Raw genomic sequence first — 23,892 nt, 5'->3', positions numbered from 1 at the left:
GCACTTGGGTCCGTTACCTGACCTCCTGTTTCCAGCCCGTCTGTATGACGGCATGCTATCTGATCATGGCACTGTAGCCTGAGATGAGCCTGAGAAGGATGCAGCTGTACAAAAATCCTTCACATCACCAGCTTCTCACTTATCCGTTATACTTCCATCACTTATGTTTTTTCGGTATGGTCTTTGCGCATGTTTTATAGCAGGTTTATCAATAATGAGCATCAATAAATTTCGTAATTTTTTTAATTTTAATTTGAGTAAAATAAAGCAAATTAAGTATTTTCCGAAACGGTGCACTTTTGAAATTGCAGCCTCACTTTTTCAACCTTGAGGTCCAAGTATAAATGCATCTTGCTTGTAAGGCCGTTTTGATTTACGTCAAATAAACAAATGTCTGAATAATTTAATCAGATGTCATTTTCCATTATTTTTGCACTAGTTACTCATAGTGTATTGAGTCTTGTTCCACACCTAGGGACCCTAAAGCAAGCTGGTGTAGAGGCAGTCTCAGACACACGTCCCTGGAGGTGCACTCGATTATATTTCACCACAATGGAAGTCAAAGCAACAATCGACCTGTGACACAATGGCGTCTCGATAGGAGCAGAGGAACGACAAAAGGTCGCGCCACTATGGAACTCCCAGTAATAATCAACGGACAACATAATTTCACTGACGACAGAACTCAGAATGAGTTCTTGTAGGGTAACGCCGAGGGCATCGCCAGTAAACACGTGCAACTGCCAATACGATCAATTCTTTTTTCACCTGGTTTCACAAGGAAAGGATGAGCTTGTAAACCATTGATTTACTGCTGTATGAAATAACTACAATATCTGTGGCCTTTAGGGGCAGTTCGTGGCTGCTAAGCAGCAGAAGGCCAGAACGCACTGTTGGGCACACGGTAAATCACTTGAGCTAACAGGGGAAAGGAGCACGGGCTGTGTCCCATGAAGGAAAGTAGGGGTGAACTGCTGAGACCGACATCATTATGGTAAAATGCAGGCTGAAACAAGGGATCTTGACTGAGTGACATAACACTGGTAACCACAGCATCACTGCGAGTCCTCACTTCATATTCAGCCTGTCAGACCTTATGATGTTAGGGAATACAAAGGAATGCATCCCCTACAATTTGCATCTACTTACCTTTAATCTTGTCTAAGACAGTTTCATCTTCCCCTCCACCCTTGAAATCCTCAGGGATGCGAATTTCAAAATTTCTACTCAATAATAAATAAAGTATTTGGGGGGGAAAAGCCCATCCCTCTGGAATATAGAATAATTAGGCAATTATAAGACTGTTTTTAAACTTCCTTCAACTAAGACTTGTCTTGGCAGGGCAGCCATAAATATTTCCCCTTGTGCCAGACGTGATATTGCTTTTGATAACAACTCTCTTTATTTTGCAATTCACTTCGTTTTCTTAGAATAGGTTTAAAGCTTGAACTTGTGAGAGAGGAAAAAAAAAAAAAAACTTTGCTATACTCCACTATATTATGTGTTATTCATATGTAATTAGGATATTCATTCAAATTGTAAATGTAATAGTCATTAATTGAAGAGAATGTATGCTATTTATAGTAAATAGGTTACATTTTGTTTACAATAATTTAGCATTTTGCCTTATATCGGAACTCATGACCTATGATGGTTACTTGTAGCCATTACCATGTCATATTTTCCCCTGCATTTTTGACAATTTCTTTATCTTTCACTCACATAGACATTTCAAATCATTTTCAAAAGACAGCATGTGCTTACCATCTGTTTTACCATTTTAGTACAACTACAGCTGTAAATTACTTGCATGTTGTTGCAAGTTCTAAGGAAAATGTAGTGTTCACTTGGAAAGTGACATTAGAATATATGCATTTTATGTTTTAGTGCAGAATTGTGTGTGTGTTTTCTGTTTTGGAGTTCTACACATTTGCTCTATCGTATCAATATCAATACGAAAAATGACTCCATATCTTCATATGAGGTCACAAATGTATTAGGTGGCCTGTAGTTTCTTTTTCTGCAAATTGTTATGAAGAATTTCGAGACTAAGCTGCTTCACATCAAATCATGGATTGCAATTAAGACTTTTTTCATTAAAGAGTTGACTCGAATGGTTGCTCAGTCAGCGGAATGTAAGAGAGGACTTGCATGCTCTCTTTAGCCAGCATTAAGTCGATGTTTTCCTGACACATATGCTTACATTTCAACTTTATTGAAATCCGTTGACTATCGCTAAATCTGGAACGGGACCATGTCTAGTGCTTCACATTTGACAACCAACTTACTTAGGCAGAACAGCAGACATCAATCATATTTTTAAAATCACTTGGAAATCTCAACTCTAACTCATCTGTCTGAAAATTTCATGTCGGTGGGGTTACTGGTGAGCATTCCAAGGTAACAGCCCTACTCCTCCGCACATCCAGTGCCCTGGCACTCACCTGTGTCCTGCGGTTTGCTGGGCAGCCGGGTGTGGTGCGAGGGCAGGATCTCCAGTTTGGCCACCTCTGAGGTGCTAGCCAGTAGCTGCGTGGCCTCCAGGAGGGAGCAGTGCTCTGTGCTGGTGCCATCAATGGACAGGATGTGGTCTCCTGGATGTAGAGCTCCACACCTGGCATGGAGGACATTCGAGAAGAGTTCCAGCAACAAAAGGTGTCTACTGCCAGTTTTATTTAGATAGTATATGAGAACCATCTACAATGGACAGGCACCTCAAGCCTTGCACCTTGTGCTACCAGGATAAGCTCAACGTCACCAGAACCCTGACTTGGACAAGCAATTATGAATAGTAAGTGAGCAAGAGATGATTTCCAGTGATTCAGAGATAGGCTCCGAACCGCCACGACCCTGATCAGGACAAGAGGTTAATGAAAGTGAGTGATTGAGTAATAAGATATAATAATATCATATAATAGGATAATTACACACTCCTCTAAATAAAAATTCAATTTTACACAGACGAAAGCTCTTGGAAAATGAACAAAAATTCCCAGATTCGACTCCGCAGAGTATCTCTTCCGGACTTGTGAACGATGACCGCAACAGTGAGAAAAGCGCAAAAGGCCGACTGGGTCACAAACCAAAGAGCAACGGTGAAGTGTGACACACGTTGTGTTCATTGCCCACCTCTCAAAGGGACACTCACCTGTCCACAACGCTGGCTGCCTTGATCTTGTCGATGACGATGACCTGCTTGTTCCTGTGCGTGGCTGTGGTCAGGGTGATACCTAGGGCGGTGCCGGGGGACTTGGCTATCTCCACCAGCAGGGGCCCGGAGGCGTTTGTCACCGTGTCTGAAGAGGGGTCACAAACACACCAAACACACTACATAACACAGGGCGGCACTTCGCAGTCTGCTCGCCGTGCGCATAGCAGCTGGCTTGGTCCGATCCCGTGGCCCACTTAGGCAGCCGGCCTCAGAGTCAGATCAATCAGAATCCACAGCAGTGGAAGAGAGTGTGTAAATAAGTCGGTGGCTTTTCAATTAAAGGCAGAGCAAGACTTGGAGGTGGGACACGGAGACAGCTGCTGACCCCTGGGCCTGCGCCGCTGTCGAGAGCGAAGGCACAGGGGGGCGTTGGCCGGGAAGTGTGCCGCCTACCGCACGGATTCAGAAACTGTAAATATGGCTTTGAAAGAACACGGAGGACGGCCTCCTGTGAAAAGTCTGGTCTGTCAGAACTATCACAGCGGCCTTTAATTGTACGGTGCCAGGAAGACGTGCTCAAAGCCAGCATCGGTGCTGTTTGTTCATGGCTCAAAGGTCAGCGGGGTCGGCTGCAGAGCAGCTACGTCGCTTCCCCCGCAAAGAGCAACGAGATGTTAAGAAATGGGCTACTTAAATGCAACAAACAGAAACCACCAATTAAAAGCAGGCCATAAACACCGCGGTTGCACTTTTTCAGCCTTCCACTTGTGATAATACAATGCTCTGCTGAGATTTTTCTCAAAAATTCCAAGACGCACGGAAAACTTTCACACGGCAGCGAGGGGAAACAATTGAGCGTAAACTAATAAACAGCACAGCATTTCCGCCAAGAAGGCCTGCTTCCCACAAAAATACAAAAATATTCATGAGGTTTGTGGTATCGCTCACTCCGCTTCTATTTTCATCTTCCCTTATTATTGTTTTTTCTTTTTTTTGTCGTGACACAGATTTCCCTTGGCTGAGGATAGTCAACAGAATATCTCAGTATCCCATTGAGGCTGCTGGACTGTCAGCATCTCAGACAGTCTCTCTTTCTCTCTCTCTCTCTCTCTCTCTCTCTCTCTCTCTCTCTCTCTCACACACACACACACACACACACACACACACACACACACACACACACACACACACACACACACAGAACTGTCGCTGCAATACTGGGATTGAAGGGTGATATATTAATAATCTGCACTGGTTCTATCTCCTGCTTTTCTTTTAAAGCCTGTTCAGCCTTTTTCGGAGGATGCTCCCTGTTCCCAGCTCACCCATGATGGAGACGTCGTACTCAATCTGGAAGAGCGCCTCCTGGCCACACTGCATTAGCACGGCTATTGCGTCGGCATGGCTGGCGTTGTGCAGGGCCATCCCATCGACACTCAGCAGGCGATCGCCCACCTTCAGGGTCCCTTCTCTGTACAAGGATGTAGAAACATCACATTCTGTTATGAGCCAGTGGTACACATTAAACTTTAACATTAATACTCTCAAATTTGAACAATTCTGAATTCGTCAAGGTCTGTGTTGTGGCACACTGACAGGGAAACTGGACTGGTGATGAAGGAGGAATGCTCCTATTGAACCCCAAACAGTCTCCAGCTGTTGAGATGTGTAAAAACTGTGACACATTCAAACAGAACAGACACCTAAATACTGAACAGAAAAGAAAGTCACATGAATCATGTTCTTAGAACTGAAAAGGCGAAATGAATTTGAATTGATTGAGTTAATTTAATTCAGCGTGCGGTGCCGGGGCTCATAGGGAAACATAAAGTAGGGGAAGGCGGCTTGTGATGTGAACTGTAACTGAAAGGTTGATGCTACCTCCCTTCAGTGACTAAGATCCCATGGGAAAAGTCCACAGCCCCATGGGTGAAGGAAAAAAAAAGAGAATTAAAGATGGAAAGGGGCACATTCTGTTCTAATTTCTGCTACCTGTCACGTTGTATTCTTGAATCTGTACGTCTCAGTATGGGGCTGCAAGTAGTGCAGGGTTTAGCGCCTCTGCCTTTGGACTTGAAGGTTCAGGTTTGAAACCTACCTCCTGGTGCAGCACCCTTGATCAATGTACTTAATCTGAAATTGCTCCAGTAAAAATTGCTCAGCTGCATAAATGGATACATCATCCTAAGCAGCTTAACACTGGCAGTTGCGTTGCAAAAAAGTGGGGGAAAAAAAAAAAAAAGAATGTGAATACTGTACTCTAAAATAAACAAGGAGAAAACTAGTGCATGAAATGTGGTGCACAACAATAATGTACTGAAAGAAACTCCTGTCATGTTTTGTGGTTCCCTGTATCACTTACCCAAGTTGTGTTTGTGGTCCCCCTTATTTAGAAAGAGTTACACTTCAAACATTTTATGACTTATTTCCATATAAAGAACCCCAGTGTGCAACAGACTTGGGAATGCAATGTTTACACACATATCGCAGAATGACTGAGCTGATTCTGAGGCTCGTCTCCGCATTACCTGTCCGCGGGGCCTCCGGGCCTCACGTAGGTAACCACCAGGGGCCGCGACTTCTGCCAGTCTTCATGGGAGCCCCCTAAGCCATGGACACGAAAGGTCCACTTCAACCACCCTGCTCAGAGCACTGTCACCACAGTGTAATCGGGTCCACGCAACCGTGCTTCCAGAACAAGCCAGGGCTGTCATTTCACCAAGGGGAACTTCAAATGTACACGCGTGACATCCTGACGCCAGGCAAGCTGAGGACAGGCGACAGGGCGGTTGGCACGGCAATTTTAATTCCGCCGTAGCGTGCCGCCGTCGTGGTTTATAGAGGAGGCGGCACATAAACAATAGTGCTCAAGAGCAACCGGGAGGCTGTTAAGTCGAGCTTCACGGGCTGTTTGTGTACCGTTCAGCCAGGCGGCAGGGAGTGGAGCACTCTGAATAAAATGACAATAAGGGCAAAGAGCACTGTGGCACAACTGATGCTTACCTCTCATGACAAAGCCAAAGCTGTTGCCTTCTTTGTGCAAACATATCTCGATTGTCTTGGAAATGACACCTGAGGTACTGTCTGGTGCTGGGAATGGGGAAAAGAGGGCGAGAGAGAAAGAGAGAAAGAGAGAGAGAGAGAGAGAGAGAGAGAGAGAGAGAGCGAGAGGAGGCCTTGTTATCTCTACTAAATCACAACTTTTACAGGGTTTCTGCCCCTGACAGCAAATGAAAAGCAGATGACTGGACACAGATTAAACCATTTCAGAAGGTCAGGGTGATGGAAGATAGCTCATTAAACTGATGCGCTCGATGGAGACTAACTTGGCCAGCATAGCTAGTGAAAACTGAGCCCAGACCAAGCATTTCGGTGTCAGTCATGAACATGTTTTGATAAAACAAGTAGATAAAGAGAAACTAATGCATAATATAGTATTTCATAGAACAGAAATAAACAAAAAGACTTAATGGAAAACTTACCATAGGTGTGTTTTTGAAAATGAACTTGAAATGTACATAAGCATCGACAATAAAGAAAATGCAAAATTGGAAAATGCAAAATTGCTTTGGGCTCATGAAAAGTAGAAGCTCACATCTCAAATGATCCATTCTAACTGTTAGATCCAACCGAGAGCAGAAAGACCATTTTTCAGTTCTACACTGATGGATGAAGTGGGTTACGATTGTCAGCATGAACACAAATAAAAACGTGAACCAAAATTCACTCAGCAGCAATTTAAATGGAAATCTGAGAGAAAATGTCTTCATTTTACCTGTGGCTTTAGCCTCTTCATAGGAATGACTGAAAGGCACTTGCTTTCCTCAGAACTATCCATCATGAGCGTTCACTTTCCCTACCTGTTTGGTCTCTCTCAGGTCTCTCTTCTTTATAAAAGGAGAACTTTAAAGTGCCTCTCACTTTAATAAAGATGTACAGCTCTGATTTACCTTGTTCTGGGTTAGACCCCCGGGTGTAAAAACTATAGAAAACAACTACAAGAATGATCTTCCAGCAACAACTCGAAAACTGAAATTGTTGGTCTCAGTAAACTGAATTTTGTCTTGAGGGTTAGTAGCTTTTATTGAACTTTGAAAGAATTTAAAAGCCTTAATCCTAATTCATTTCATATCAGTCACCCACTAGAACTTTAGAAATAAAAGCAACACATTCATAGTGCATGACAAGATACACTTCATTATTGCTATCTCCTTTAAAAAAGGCATACTCATATGTTGACATGTGTTCATTATGTACATTTCTTTTTTAAATAGCAGAAATCCAAGAAAGGTGTTTCACCACCCTCACTGTCTGAACTGGGGCTGAATGTGAGATGCTTGTTAGGTAGACCTCTTTACCCATAGTAATAAGGACATATTTTCCACAGCAGTGCATATGGTGCCCAACAGCACAGCCAGAATACTCAACTGCCTACCAGAAGGGGGCAGCTCGTACTCCACCTCCAGCACCACACGTTCACCCACGTTTTTCAGCAGGCTGATGATCTCGTCGTGCCGCAGCTTGGTCAGGTTGATGCCATTTACCGATTTGATGTAGTCTCCCACATTGAGCTGATCGCTCCTTGGAAAACACACATCACAGCTTGAGTCATAACTGTTGACTGTGAAAGGTGCTGCAAACATAAATAAGCTTACAAAATAACAGCACAAAATGTCTATAACTGTAAATGTACATAGCCACCTATACAAGTCAGATGGATTTCATGCCATCAGCATTAAAGGCCCTTATGGATCAGCAAAATAAGACAACATGGCTGTAAAAATAGTACCTGTCTACAGGATCTACCTTGGCGAATTAAGAGTTAATTACTAATAACTGGACCTTTAAGGAGTAAAAATTAGTATTAAGGACTAATGAGTCAACACACACACAATCTCTGCAACCGCTTGTCCCGAAAAGGTCACGGCAAGCCGGAGCCTAACCCAGCAACACAGGGCACAAGGCTGAGGCGGGAGGGGACACACCCAGGACGGGATGCCAGTGTGCCGCAAGGCACCCCAAGCAGGGTTCGAACCCCAGGCCCACCGCAAAGCAGGGCCTGACCAAACCTGCTGTGCCTCCCCGACCCCCCTGACCCGAGGAATCAAAATGTGAAATATTTGGGTTTAACTGCCAAGTATTAGTAAGACACAGAGAGAGTGAGCAAATGAGTTGTATGTGTGGTTCCCACTGTACAGCAAGGAGGTGGCAGTGTCATGCTCATGGCAGAGTTGGTGATTTCCTCAAAGTGCATGGCAGCTGCAACCAGCTTAGCTATCATAACACACTTCAGAGGAATGCCATTCCATGAGGGTTTCAGTTTTTAGAACACTTCTTCGATCTACAGCAAAATAATAACCCAAAGCACACTTTAAATATGTGGAAGAACTGTCTGGCAAAGCAAGAAAGTGTAGGACAACTCAGACAAATGGCCTGAACTTTAAACTTTAAAACATCTAGCAAGTCAAACATTTGACTTGTACATATATCGTGTTTTTGCACCAGTGATAAATATCTGTACAGCAGTACGGTGGCCCAACCTTCGGAACTGGGAATTGCATATTTTATATGTAGCATCCACAGGGATTCAACATATGCTTATTCAGATGCTAATTACAGAGAAAATGCAGTTTATTTACACTCTCTTCTGAGTCACTACGAGCTGGCACAAAAATAATACAGTACAAAAATACATTGCCACCCCAGCACTAATTTCACCATGGTGTGTTATTCTCTCAGATTAAACTGACAGATTCTAGTACAGGGAGTAAACAGATATGCAAAAAAACAGCTTCTACAGTGACATCTGTCCTTTTTCTGTGGCGAAGAAGATTTTGTCTACAGATTGTTTATTCAGCCATTATCTGCAGGCTAATGACTCTACTGTAAATTTTCACAGCAAGCTGAATACCACAAAGCCCATTAGACAGAGACAGGGAAAGTATAATAATGGCAATTCATTACACCTTTTTTTTTCCCAGATCACACCGATCTTTGCAGATCAGGTGTGCAATTCTAATTGACTGGATGTAACAGTACATATAAAATGCATTCAGTGTGCATTTAATTGCACAGACTGAACCAGCTTAAATTATGTTTAATTCTGTTGGTATTTCTTAAAGAACAATTATCCAACCCATGAACACACACACACACACACACACACCTTGTCCCATACAGGGTCACAGAGCCCCACCTGGCAACACAGGGCCCAAGGCTGGAGGAGCAGGGGACACACCCAGGATGGGACACCAGTCCACCACAAGGCGCCCCAAGTGGGACTTGAACCCCAGACCCACCAGAGAGCAGGACCCGGTTCAACCCACTGCACCACCACACCCCCCATGAATATGTAGTTAACACAAAAACGTATTATAAATTGTATCCAGGCAAAGAAAAAGCTTCCTTGGTTTGGATTTTTTGCCTTCTCAGGTTTAGCATATCTTGTAAAATTTCAGTTTCATTTCATAAGCACAAAAACTATACAATTATAACCATAATATTGTTATTATGGCTAATGGTTTAAAATATACATAAGGCACAACAATGGTCGAATATGAATGTGACCTAATTAATACAGCTATAATAATAATTAGCCCATATTTTTTCCTTTGAGACAGAATTGGTTAAAAAAGGTCTCAAACACACTTACACGATCAAACACACACCAAGCTCTGAAAGCATGTAGTATGTGCGTTACATGACCAAAAGACTACGGCAGCCACTTTGTAGCTGGACCCCCAAAGAATTATTTGGCTCCCTTTCTTTTTCGTTGGGGAGCTTTTTGTTTTCCTCTCCTCCATGGCCAGCTTGCTTACTCTGTTGTTAATTATATTTGTTATGACTGTTTTGATTTTGGACCATTTACAGCATTGTTGTTCAGTGCTCTGTGTTACTGTGGTGAGGAGAGTGTGCTATATAAATAACTACACTGAATTATTCATCAACCTTGACCTGTAAAAAAAAAAAATATCTATTGGCATAGCAATGAGTCTAAACTGTAATTATAACAAACTTGTTGAAGGATACAGATTCAAACAGACAAGTGCCTTTCTATCTATAGAAGCTTAATTGCAACATATCAGTACAGTAATTTTTATGAATATGGACTTTTCTTCAGAATTTGCACATACACACACACACATATTTGTTTAAAAATGATTCTGAGAGATGAGCCAAAATTTCACCTTAAATAACTCACACCGGCTACAGTGGTTTCCCTGCCCTTTGTGCTAGTGCAGAGAGGCCAAGCAACGATCACACCCAAAGGGGCTGTGTTCTTTTTATGCACATTTTTGTATCATCAGCTGAGTCCTTTAACAATCCCTTGGAAATGTGTCCTTAAGAAACGTTGGATACTTCTTGTATGTCACAATGAAAGGCTGATACACTTTGACTCGTGGGAAGCTGTTGAGCAGATGCCATAGAGGAGAAACACATCTTCTCAGATAAGCTGTACAGCATGCCAGCGGCTGAGTTGCCAGGTTTGCGACGTGTCTCCAACCCAACATCTCACCTGGCAGCCAGTCCCCCTGGTCGCAGGTTGGACACCCTAGGCTTCCCATCCTTGTCGGTGCCCCCAGAAATGGTGAGACCCAGGGTGCTGCCCTCCTTCTTGATAAGCTCCACTACCGTCACGCCCCGCAGCTCTTCTACCAGCAAGCACAGAAAGAAGGATACAACAAGCGAGAGAAAAGAGTCGCTCACATATCTGAACATCTTGGGAGCACAAAACATCGGCATCTTTGACAACAATTTAAGAATTACAGCACCCATCAAAAGTCTCTGAACATTCGCTGGAAACTAGTATATATCCACGAGGCATTCCGTTCATGCCTTGTTTGAGCATGAATGAGCCCACAGCTTCCCAGCTCTCCTGCAGAAATTCCAAGACGTAGGACACCTGTGGGTTGTTTTGCTTTCACTCTTCTGTCCAGTTCTTCTCATAGAAGTATTGCCCAGGTTATCCAAGTGAACTCACATTTTGACTGGTAATGTAAACAGCTTTTTTTTTTTCTTCCAACTCAACACATAACACACATACTAACAGGCATGAGCATTTTTTTTTCCAAAAACAAGGCAAAAACTTGTACAAATATCTGATTTATTTCTCTTTTTTTCTAGGCAGCAGGTGCAGTGAGGGCTGCTGCTGCATTGCTATGATTGGTGACATGGCATTGAGTTGCCCAGGGCCACCCGGAGAGCTGCCACATCTTCACATCATCCCTCATGAAGGCTCGACCATGTTGTTAACCACTGGCTTGAGCACAACTGTGCAGACAGATGGAGAAACCAGCATGCAGGAAGAGAAGAAGAACCAAAACAGGGGTGGTTCACAGGTTGCTTGTTAAAATCTAATGCAATAATACTGTGTACAATATACATAGTGAAAAAAGAAAAACATGTAGTCCATTAACAGGACAAGAAAAACAGTCTGGTAAAAGCCTGGCTCTTCCAATTACCAAATCGTGTTCATTAAAGGAGTTTCAAAATGTGCCAACAACAAATCTCTGTCTTAAAATGGGATTTCAGATATGCTTTCAAAAATATATAATTTATCATTAGTCAGAAAAGAAAAAAAAAGCTTTCATAAAAAGTTGACTCCTAGCTCTTCTCTTTTAGCTCTGTCTTGTGATGAGTTCCTCTTCAGTAATACAAAGTGATTGCAGTGAAAATGGCACGGTGGGGAATAGCTGTCCCAGTTTCTGGGCTACGGGGTGAGGCTCACTATCTAAGAACCTGGGAGATCAGAGGCCTATACAGTAAGATGGGAAAGAGCTTTGGACACATGGCTAATTGCTCAACCGTCCATGCTTTAATGTCACAGATTGTACCGTGTGACACGACACGAGAATTAAAAATCCAGCAAAGTGAACCGAGTTCACACACCGACGGTGCATCATCAAAGATTTTCACAAACAAAGCCGCAAATATCGTCAGCAAGTAAGAAAATAATCCATTCTATAAATCACAGCTAAAGCTTATACAAATAACCAAGTCAGCTTGGTTTGTAAAATAACTTGACCTGCAGCAATAAGGAAAAATATGCAGCACATATTTTTGTTACAGACCGCAGGGCAACAACCAGACAACAGGTAATGAATGCCAGTCCACAGGGCGACACAATTGTCAGAGTGCAGATAACATTCAAAGCAGTATAATCCAAAACCAGACACAAGAAGTTGATAAAATAGCTCCCATTTAATGCCCTCATATACTATGGGCATGCAGAAATACTACAATGTAAATTATTTGCCCCTGGACAGTCTGAACTTGAGAGTTTCATCTTTTGTAGTGTACAGCAACTATGAAGGATGGATGAAATACTTGGGGTTCTTCATTTCCATTAAAATGCTATCAAGAGTACATATCTAATGCGTTTGAAGTCACACACAGTAATTATAACAAAAACAACCTCGGAGCAGCCTACATCTAAGCCTCCGGGAATATTCTCAAATTAATGAATTGAGGAGAGGATAAAAATACTTTGGGTCAACAATCATCTCAAATACCCTGAGAAAGCAGAAAGTTAGTGCTGCTGACCCCCGATGGCAGCGCAGTTCTCTGTTTCAGATGTGTGATAAGGAAGTGAACAAATGCAACCCCTGCAAAAAGGGTCGTCATGGACACAGGAAGATCAAGGCGATTGTGCAATGGCTCTTGCTTCTCTCTCTCTAACACACAAATACACATACACACTGTTTCGCTCTCCAGGGCAGCTGGAAATGCGTGGCATGAAACATCTTGAACATTGCTGGAGGGAGGCTGAACATGATCTGACTGTACCTGGGATGCTGTGTCTCCTGGAGGCCAGGGAATTGTCAGTCCCAGCAGAGTCCTTGTTCCCCTTAGAGTAAGGGCCTTCATCTGCAAGCGGAAGAAAACATCATCTTTACACTCTTCTACAGCCCGGCGGTGCCACAGCTGTGGCCGGACGCTGATGACCTGGGGGAGTACACACAACTGCCCATTGAAGCTGACCAGTGAGCCGTTACGTGTGCAGAATGAAAGAGTCGGTCTGTGTTTTTTGGATAATGTGCATTAAATGGTTAACAGTATACTCTGGGTGGATGGTGGACCAGAAAAAACAGGCAAATTGATTGCACTATACAGTACTGGTAGGCTTCAGCTGCCCATAAAGCTTGAATTTTACAGCAAAGCCAAACATCCATGTAAGAATCCAGTCATATTTTTTATCATATTATGATAAATTCAGAAAAAAAATTGAAATGGAACCTTGGACAACAAAAAAACTTGGGTAACGTATCATGTAAGCAAGAAACTTCAAATAAACTTTATTAACAGCATTTCCCACATTGCAATTAGATATCTGTTTCTGTCTTGGGTTTTTAGGCTTTTATAAACTGTAAACATCAGTCTTATGTAATGAATTTATATGAATATCCATTGTACCTTTGGCACTATTTCATATCTAGCTTTCCTGCTGGAGCGTTTGAACAAAACATTGATTGGCTCTTCATTTTATGAACATTTCTGTCATGAATTATCAGCAATACAAACTTTTTTTTCCCAACAACTACCTTTTTTTTAAAAAAATGTATCTGAAAATGTGGGAGGAGTGTATATAGGACCACCTTAGTTCAATTTACTTCCAGCACTTACAGCTCGTGCCTTGTGTTGATCAATAAAAACACGACAAATGTTGGACACAGATATAGGGTTATAAGCTGTGCCGAGTTTGTGTGAATATATTTACGTTGAGTAATTTTTAAGTAGTTTTAGCTTTAACTGCAGTTTAAAGTTACCTTTAAATGTATCTTAAAGTTTAAAAATAAAATAAAGTCTCGCATACATTTTTATAAGAAGCATGTACAAGGTTTTTACAGAACCTAGCTAGTGATTAAATTAGGTGATTAATATGTGTATTATTGACCCTAAACTGCTTGTAATATAAGGCTAACATTGACACTGGTGTCATGAACAAAGCAAGTCACGAAGAGTCTTGCTGTTCCATCTGAGTTCATGGAGAGAAGCTAGTGTAGCTACTTTGTCTTAGGTGCTCTTTAGTCAGACGGTGCTAGAACACACTGTTACAGCAGGATGTTTGTTTGAAAATGTGCAAGAACCACAGAAAGGCAATAATTTTCCCCTATTTGTACAATAGTTACGATATGCATAAATGACTTTCCGAAAGAAACAAAAGATTACATTTACTATCGAGAACAACAAAAAAAGTGATGTTAAACCATGTATGTTCAAATACACTTTGTTCAAAGATGATGACAGCCTTATTTTGTTATATAATTAGCTTTAACAAAATGTAAAATGTCACTTTCCCTTCATGTTATTTTATGCAATTATAGTGAGAAAAAATGGTATCTGTTCCCAAACAAGATGTCGTCCTTTCCATTATGCTGTTTGTTTATCGGAAGTATGTATGAAGTGGTTTGATTGTGTCTCAGAGCCGCAACTAAAATTCTGACCTACTTATTGTATTCAAGTGTTTTTACTTTCCAGGCAGCAACTGATTTCACCCCTGACTGCATCCTTTGGTGATATGAAGTATTTGTAATGAGTAATGGATCAAAGTTAGGCTTCAATGTCATCCTTTGTGCTCTTCTCCTAAATAACATATTTCCTGGATGGCTGCCCATCCAAGCTCAACATGCTGTTCCTTCCAGCAAAATCTCTAAGTGAATGATAAATATTGATAAATATTGTGCTAACTACTTCCAAGAATGTCACAAACCTTGACAACTATCTCCTATCTGCAGAAGTTACGGTATATCTAACTACATCACAATTCATGAGATGTTTCAAGAAAGGTCCGTGGGACAAGGGGTCATGTTTCTTAAAAAGTTGACAATTTCTTTGGTGTGAGTTACAACCCTTCTTGGACCATACTGGTGACACACAAACACTTTGTCCATTTATTTATTTATGCTTTTCTCCAAAGAAACTTACAACATTAAGCTAGTTACAATTATTTGCCCATTTATACAGCTGGGTCATTTTACTGGAACAATTAGGATAAGTATCTTGCTCAAGGGTACTGCAGCTGAAGGTGGGATTCAAACCTGCAACCTTTCGGTACAAAATAGGCATGAAATTCTCATTTATCAGACCCAGGAGTCCAAGGATTATCCCTAGTAACTATAAGCAACTGCATACTCCTCTGCTTCAGTACCAAATAGAGTTCATCGACAACCTCTCTGATCCCAAATTGTCCTCAAATCCTTGCCAAGTGCATTCAGATGCAGAGTACAGTGTTATGCTATACTTTATAGTACTATTTTACACTACACAGAATACATTATACTACCCAGAGAACTATATTATATTGCCATATTATACTATTATGATTTTATTGTAATACTTTATATGGTACTACTGTAAAATGGGCAGAAAGTAGAAGATCCTGATCATTAACACTGTGATTATCACTTGACAACAAAAGTACTATAGGCCACTATAGGCAACGTCAAAGCAGCTGGTCCTCTACCTTATTCAACCATATCTCACAAAAAAACATTCAGCTTCAAAAGTCTCCCTCAAAGCCTGCAGAATGTCAGTGGAGTTCTCCACATGAGAAATTCATTTTCCAGCACGTTTTTCCATAAATCTGCTACACTCAGTAGAACAGAACTAGAAGGTGCATGAAGGCAACACTACAGAATGTCGATTTTGATGAAATAAAGCTGGGATCTGAGCAAGACTTTGTGCTTCTCAAACCTAAATCACGATTTTGTTTGCCGCGATCTAGAGCGATACACTTGGGCATACAGTGGGGTTTGAAATGATTAATAATTTATGCATGTGTCAGTATTAATTTCTACAGGATTTGTAACATTGATCCTGGCTTTACTTAAAACTCTGGGCTTATCATCAATTACTGCCTGCATGATGCAGTAATGTCTGTCCCGGTTTAAGATGCCTCGATTTCAGGCTGCCACTGCGCCCCGCTGGCTCATCTGTTCTCAGCCCTGGGTGATGTCGGCCGTATTGTGCAGGAGCGCCACTGTTGACGTAGTGTTGGCAGTAAGCTTGGCCCAAGACTCAAAACTTGGCATGGGTGATGCAGAAACCCGACACGTTTAACTCCAGTACAGAGATTAATGAACTAAACTCTCAAATTCTGATGGAGGTGGAGCTCAGTGTTCAAATTTAAACCTTATGAAATTAAACTTCATGCAATAATGACACACAGAAAGCAGCAGTTTCCCTTCCTACTAATCCATTCACTGCACTTGGGGAGACAGGGTCCTATGAACTTAGAAGAGGAAAATTCCATCAGAGGCAAAACACTCTGGGGTAGCAAAACAGGATGGGATGCAGTTTTTTAGTAATAGATCATATTCATTGTAGAACTTACAGAAGATATAAGACTGATGTTTTCAATATGCTTAGTCAAAGTAATTGCTGCTTTCAGCTGCTCAGAAATTTAAGTCAACCTTGGAATAGCGGTGCTCTTGGCTTTTGTACACTCAATGTCTCACTCTTCTAAAATACGCTGCTTTCATATCATAAGAAAATGGCAAGAAATTCCTTTGCTGTGTCATTAACTAAAAACCTTGTCCCTTTCAACCTAATTCACTACTAAAATTATTAAAAAAAACAGGATACTTACAGGAATGTGGAGGTGTAGCAGTGTAACTAGCAAAAAATGACAATAACTATAAGGACTGAGTCTGTAATTTGCCATCTATAAAATTATTTACATTACATTTATATTTGTTCTTTAAGGAGATGCCTTTCTCCAAAACAATGTTCATCTCAGAAAAGAATGCAGAAAGTGCATTATATCAACAAACGGAGAGATGTAGATGAAGACACACGATTCTTGAAGTACATTCAATTTGTCTCATACCACCATTTAACGCAGTACACATTACACGAGTAGCTACACATAGAGTTTTTATTTCTTCATTCAATTAAATGACTAAATAGATAACTCAGTGTACGTTTGTCAAGTACAAAGACGGCCGAGGATAAGTGAGTCTGAAAGAGATGTGTGATCATACGATTTCTTACATAATTAAATTGGCAACAAAAATGCAAAAAAATATATTTAATAACATTTAGAACTTTTTGTCTTTTATCAGATGGGGCGCGGTGGCGCAGTGGGTTGGGCTGCAGTCCTGCTCTCTGGTGGGTCTGGGGTTCGAGTCCCGCTTGGGGTGCCTTGCGACGGACTGGCGTCCCGTCCTGGGTGTGTCCCCTCCCCCTCTGGCCTTACGCCCTGTGTTACCGGGTAGGCTCCGGTTCCCCGTATGGGACAAGCGGTTCTGAAAATGTGTGTGTGTGTGTGTGTGTGTGTGTGTGTGTGTGTGTGTGTGTGTGTGTGTGTGTGTGTGTGTGTGTGTGTGTGTGTGTGTGTGTGTGTCTTTTATCAATGCTTTTTCAGTACATACTCTTAACAGTATTTTCATGCTCATAAAACTATACGTTGATATGGTTGGTGCAACAATTTCACTATGTGCTATGTGTGTTGCTTCAGTCTGATCATCTACTGTATGTGGAAGTTATATTCTCTGATAAATGCTGCTAGAACACTTTTGTCGGAAATGCAATTAAATGTTTTTAGTGGAGTAGCTTTTTTTTGCCCTTCAAACCTTCCTCACAATGCATACCCCAACAATTAAATGTCCCACAATTAGAAGAAAGATGAATGCCTAAGCACTAATCTGAGAGACGCTGGCTCTTTTCCTTCGTTCAGATAGCAAATTTAAACATAATTACCATACATTATCTATAGCTTAGCAGCTGGGAGGCAATGCAGGAAAACACAGCTGTGGCAGGGATGATTTACAGTATGTCTTCAGTACTGGTTCAATCTAGATACAGAAATACACAAGTGCACATTAAAACAAACACGAACAAATAATTGCCCATCCCTCAGCAATAAGTGTCCCTTTTCCCACACAGTGGTCAACATTTCAAAGCTTGATTTTAATAAGGTAAATGTAGTTTGAAAAAACCCTCTAAATTTTTTCATGTGTAATTAATATCGTTCCGGTCAAAAGATTAAGTCCATGTTGGGAACCTGGGCAACACTTGTATGGGAGAGACTAGGAAGAAGAGTAAAACAAAGGAAGAACCCATGAATATCCTGCATCTCTCGGAACTGCCGAAGAAGAGCTGGGAAGACGCGTGGGCTCATTTCCCGATCAAACTCGTTATCCAATGTAAGTGCGCTCAAACTTTTGACTGGTACTGTGTTACTTGCTCATGTAAAATGGAAAAGGCCTTTTTGAACGACAAAGACTTCAAGCAGGCATTTATGTTTTTTTTTCAGCGCATTGACTCTACCGTACATAAAGTTCTTACCAACTTCAGCGTGACAAGTTCATCGGTCGTTTTACACCCACAGCACAGACCCAGGTAAGAGCAGCAATTTGTATTCAGCTGGAGAGCTCTGCTTTTCATCACTCCTTCTATAAAATTTCACCCCGCATTATAAAGCTGATTAAGCGCTGACACAAGCAAGCAGACAGCCGTCACCAAAGGTACAGTAGAATATTCTCTCTGTCACATTCGCATTTGCCATGTACAGTGGCTCAGCTGGAGCGCAGATTGCTGCCGGTGGATGTTCAGAGCCCTTTCATTTAACCGAGTGTTCAAAACGGTTCGTTCGTTTTCTGTAGTTATGTCATAATTAGTGAAAAACTCTTCTAACCAGAAGCATGTAACGTGTGGGTTGAGGCAAGTTTCCTGTTTGGTTAATTGACTTCTCTTAATGTCACTTCCATTAAGATAAAAATCAATCACAGTCTATGTGCGTGCGTCCCGACGTTTTTCCCTTTCTTTTCGATTTTGTCGCCAGAGGCACGGTGGGAAACGGTAATCTTTTAATAGTAATTCTGATGAGTTAGCGCATGAATGAGGCACACAAACCTCATTGACTTGCCACTGCACCCATTTCAGCGGCACAGCTTGGCGTCAAACCACCACACTACAAGACACAGTTATGACTAACGGTCTGGATCACATCATTCACATGCACAGTATTCGCTTATTTCCACTGAGTGACGTCCAGGGGGCGCTGTCATGAGGGGAACTGGGGATTCAAAGCACTACTGAGCACATCACTCCCTTCTGATGAGTTTCCTAAAGTAAAGTGTGGTAGACAACAAGAGTGGACCAGCCCTTTATTTCTTTTATATACAGTATTATCCATCCATCCATCCATCCATCCATCCATCCATCCATCCATCCATCCAATAAAATGGTTTCTCTAGAAATTCTTGAGAAATAGAAATGGGTCATTTAACATATTCTGACATTATAAATCTCACATTATTAAGTAGTTGGGACCATGCCTTTGCAGTGCATACATTGACTAACAGTGTTTAATTTTTGACTGCTCTGATGAAAATTTTTTCTTCACAAGATGCTGTTTGGTTTTGCATTTGACTGTGGCGAACGAGATGTGTAACTGATTACATCTGCAGTGTTTGGGAGTCTTATTACCCAATACATGTCTGCATAATTATCCCAGAGGAGAGAGGCTATTCCACTTCCTGCAAAAAAAATCTATTTATTTCAAAAATCTGACCCAGAGAGTATTGAACATTACAAACAGAGAATCAATATCTTTGACATAGATACTCTGCATTTATTCATAACATGACTGAGCCTTTACAAGTCAATCTCTGTGTTTTAACAACATAATAACTGAACTCAAGAGCTAAGCTGAGGGCACATATGTTATTTTCCCCCCAAGTACAGGTACAGGCTTAAAAAGAAGCTGCCTGTGCATATTTTGGCTTTTATTGCTTATAAAATAATAAATGAGTCCATCTGTGTTCCTTAGATTAAGATAAGGCCATCACCCTAGGACATTCCAGAGACATGCTGCAATCAATATTTTACATTTTAAATCCCAGCACACATTATCAAATTTGAACATATGCCACTCAGTACTGAGACAGAATTTCTGGAAAAAGGTATATTATTATTATTATTATTATTAGGATAAGATAGTATACATAGTGCACAGAGCAGTTTTCATATGTTGCAAGGGTTAAATTCCTTTTTTTTAAAAAAAAAAAAAAAGCTTACTATGCAGTATGCTACAAAAATCATTTTTGTTTGTTTTATTGCTGCCGTGCCTGTTATTTCAGAGAACTTTCTGAGTGAAGAACCTCTCAAATTATTCTAACACAGGTAGCCTAAGACTGAAAAAACCTATTAACCTGCATTTGTTTTTTCAGTCTCAGATAGAGATACACATCTGATTTCAGTGTCATGGGGCCCCGTGCAATATTCTTCTTCAGAGGTAAATGTACCACTGTGAATACCTTACATGTACATCTACAGAGGACCATGAGGGAAAACAACATAAATGGCACAGGCTTATAAGACCGAGCTAAAATTTACTTTTAAAAATATGTCAGGCAATTTTAAGATCAGGAAATAGGGTTAGCCTCTGAAGTCCAGACCATGAGAAAAAATGCTCTACAAAAAACACTTTGCTCTAGTTCTGTACCGCGGTACACCGGGTAATCAATTACCAGTTACAATCACAATTTTATTAATATTATGTTGCATAGGGCTGTTGGTAGATATAAAGCTGAGGTATATAAGTAATTGTCAGCTTTTGTTTATTACACATAAAGATGTTCTGCTTACTAGAAAACATCTCACATATTTGTAACAATTATTTTATTTATTAGAATTTTTTAAATACAGTGCATTGTTCAGTATAGGACTCTACTAGGACTGAAATCTGTAGCAACATCCAGTTCCAGCTATCCTTGTCTCTTACAGAAACAATTACTTATGGTTCAGCATCCGACTAATTTAACTGCGTTCAGGATTTTGCTCAGTTCCAACAGAATCACTGCAAAAAAGACATGAAACTGAAATGTCCAGTTTTTTCCATAGCTGATGTTCAGCATAATACAAATGTATTAATTTTTGTTATGTGCTCACAGTGAAGACCACTTTTACAGCAAGCGCTTTCAGGTTCAAAGAAACATCCAGGACAGTCCAGGCATTTTTTTTTGAATGATGACCAGTAAAACTCAATGAAATTTCAAAAGATAAAAATTAAATGATATACAGAGCTGAGATGCAGTTAAGTAGAGGTCAGATTCCATGGTGTTCACCTTTGTCCTCTGTCTCTACTTCTCACTGGCTCTGAAGGTTTTACACATTCCAAGCTTGGAAACCTGCCATGGTCTGGTGAAAAATACCATGGTCTAAACAATAAAACATACCAACATTTCTTCTGAAAAAATTTTTATGTCTTTTATTCATTCTCACACCATCAGCTCATCTGCTCCTATGACAAGTGAAATGACAAGTATCCATTCTAAGTAATTTAATTGCTTTCCTTTATAAAATAAAGGTTACACCCATGACATATTAGTGTTTAAAAAGACTTTGGCTACCTGGTTTAATCTTAAAGTTATGCATTTTTTGTCAGCTATTTGACTCTATTCACAGATATTACAGATATTCACTTTGACTGGCAAGGAAGTTATATTCTCAACATTGAATTTTGACGCATGCAAATATTTTTCAGAGACCATAGTAACCAGATATGAATTTGAATTGTTTTTGGTTTATAATTATATAAATTTACCAGAATAAACTGTAAACATTAAAAAAATCCTCATCCAAAGATGTCCAGTGATACCCAGATAAACATTTTATATAACAGAACAGTCAGGTTCCCTTTAAAGTCATGTAATAAAACAACAATTCTCATCTGTAGGCCTGTGACCTGACGCGGGGGTTCGGTGGTGCAGTGGGTTGGACCACAGTCCTTCTCTTTGGTGGGTCTGGGGTTCAAGTCCTGCTGGGGGTGGCTTGTGATGGACTGGCGTCCCATCCTGGGTGTGTCCCTTACACCCTGTGTTACCGGGTTGGCTCTGGTTCCCTGCGACCCTATATGGGACAAGTGGTTCTGAAAGTGTGTGTGTGATCTGATGTGTTTTTTTTTATTTGAAAAGAATACTAATTAATTGGCCTTGACTGTATTGTTCCTTGAAGCAGCAGCGCAATCGGAATCATTTTAAACACACCAATTCCTTGCTCGCTGTATTATCTCCACTGTCTTCAATGTAATTTGTGCAGAGCAGTAACTTTTATACTGAGTACATTCATACAAGTGCGCAAATTCATTTGTGCTAATATGCTCCTACTTGTTTCATTTGCAAGGCTGAAAACATAAATTAATTTTGAATTTAAAGCAATGGAAAAATTATTAGACTGAGCAAAACTAATGATGGAGTACGTAGCTCTATTGATATAGTCACTATTTAAGCGAATTAGTGCTGTACTTATTGTCTTTTATGAGGCAAAAAAAAAAGAAAATACACAGCAGCCAGCTTGCATTTATTTGTTTGACACTTCTTTCCCAAAGCAACTTGCAATGCTAATCTACTATTACTTAGCCATTTGTACAGCTGGGAATTTTTACTGGAGTGATTTTCAGGTAAGTACCTTGCTTAAGGGTACTACAGATGGAGGTGAGATTTGAACCTGTAACCTTTTTTGTCCACAGGCAGCATTTCTAACACCTGTGCTGCCAGCTGTCCCCTTAACTTTGTCCCCTTGTGCTGCACTAGATGACTATTTTTAAAGTATTTATTTATCTTTTCACCATTCCACATGTTCCTCAGCTAATGTGTTTGGATTAGTGTGGTTTGAAATATTCAATTTATTTAGTGAACAAGAATAATTAATTACAAGTGCGATTTAATTATTCAACGATAATTAATTATAGGTTCAGTTGGAACAAAAACAGCTGTACACAATGGTTTCAAGGAGCAGGGTATAAAACAAGTAATTTAAGATACAACTCAGTGCTGAGATGCTGTTGCTTACAAGTGTATTATTTATAACCTAAAGTGATCAAAGCAACAAGGGACACAGAAATGCATAATGCCTTCCTTTAAGAATTAAATTGACTTTGGTGTCTTTGCCTAAGAACCCAGGTCCAAACACTTTCAAGGATAGAAATCAACAGAAATACATAACATATGCAAATACAGCGTAAATACCCTTGTGTGGTAGACAATTTACTCAAGAGCGCAATGCATAAACAGTACAGTCTAATAATTGTAGATGAAAAAATGTTCGGGTTGTAATAAGAACTGGAAATTTTGATCTGATCTTCTACTGCTACCTCAACAAGACAAATTTCTGCATTTCCCTGTATCGAGTTTATAATAACAGCACAACAAATGCCAGAGATGTCAAATTGTAATGCATGCTGCAAAAGAGACAATCAACTCTTTTCGGTCTCTATCCACTAGGATTTTTATACTCACCTGAGCAAACATTAATAAATAATGGCTTTTTGACACTGACACTTCCAACCTACTGAGTGACTGATTGACTTAAGCCACTAAAGTGACTGTATTTGGTATATCAGACCGTTACAGGACAGACAGTACACTGTGCACATACTGTAAGGAAGTCTTGCTCTTGAGCTCAACCTCTAAGTCACACTTGTATGACAGATGAAGACCTCTTCTCCAGACTGCGCCACATATGCCGTGGATGACCAACACCAGCAAGCAGAAGGGTGATGAAAGATGGATGACCTCTGCATCTGCTCTCTTAAGCATCTGCTGACACAAAGTGCCCTGTAGACTGAAGCATTTTCATCCCAGAAGACACCTTTTGAGTGGTTATCAGGAAAAAGTCTTGGGACTAAGAAGGTTTCCTAAAAGGGTATCATTTTTGGAATAACCATTCATCTAAATGAATACATATGAGATAGGCAAAAATCAGTAAACCTGCCACAGACCCATATGGAATCACCA

At 40.6% G+C, this 23,892-nt stretch overlaps 1 protein-coding gene across 1 annotated transcript in view; it reads right to left on the bottom strand.

Moving 5' to 3' along the window:
- Positions 1-23,892, bottom strand: part of grip2b (glutamate receptor interacting protein 2b) — a 124,715-nt gene that overhangs the window by 28,881 nt on the left and 71,942 nt on the right. The window contains exons 2-9 of the mRNA XM_018746863.2: positions 12,938-13,018; positions 10,668-10,803; positions 7,587-7,732; positions 6,155-6,241; positions 5,680-5,755; positions 4,477-4,622; positions 3,149-3,296; positions 2,445-2,614 (exon numbers count right to left, since the gene is read on the bottom strand). Of these exons, the coding sequence (XP_018602379.1) occupies positions 2,445-2,614; positions 3,149-3,296; positions 4,477-4,622; positions 5,680-5,755; positions 6,155-6,241; positions 7,587-7,732; positions 10,668-10,803; positions 12,938-13,018 (990 nt within the window). The remainder of the gene's footprint in view (positions 1-2,444; positions 2,615-3,148; positions 3,297-4,476; positions 4,623-5,679; positions 5,756-6,154; positions 6,242-7,586; positions 7,733-10,667; positions 10,804-12,937; positions 13,019-23,892) is intronic.

This window comes from Scleropages formosus, chromosome 22 (genome assembly GCF_900964775.1).
Source record: "Scleropages formosus chromosome 22, fSclFor1.1, whole genome shotgun sequence".
Lineage (NCBI taxonomy): Eukaryota > Metazoa > Chordata > Actinopteri > Osteoglossiformes > Osteoglossidae > Scleropages > Scleropages formosus.
Note: the sequence above shows the minus strand (reverse complement) of the source record. Positions and strands in the feature narration are given on the sequence as shown.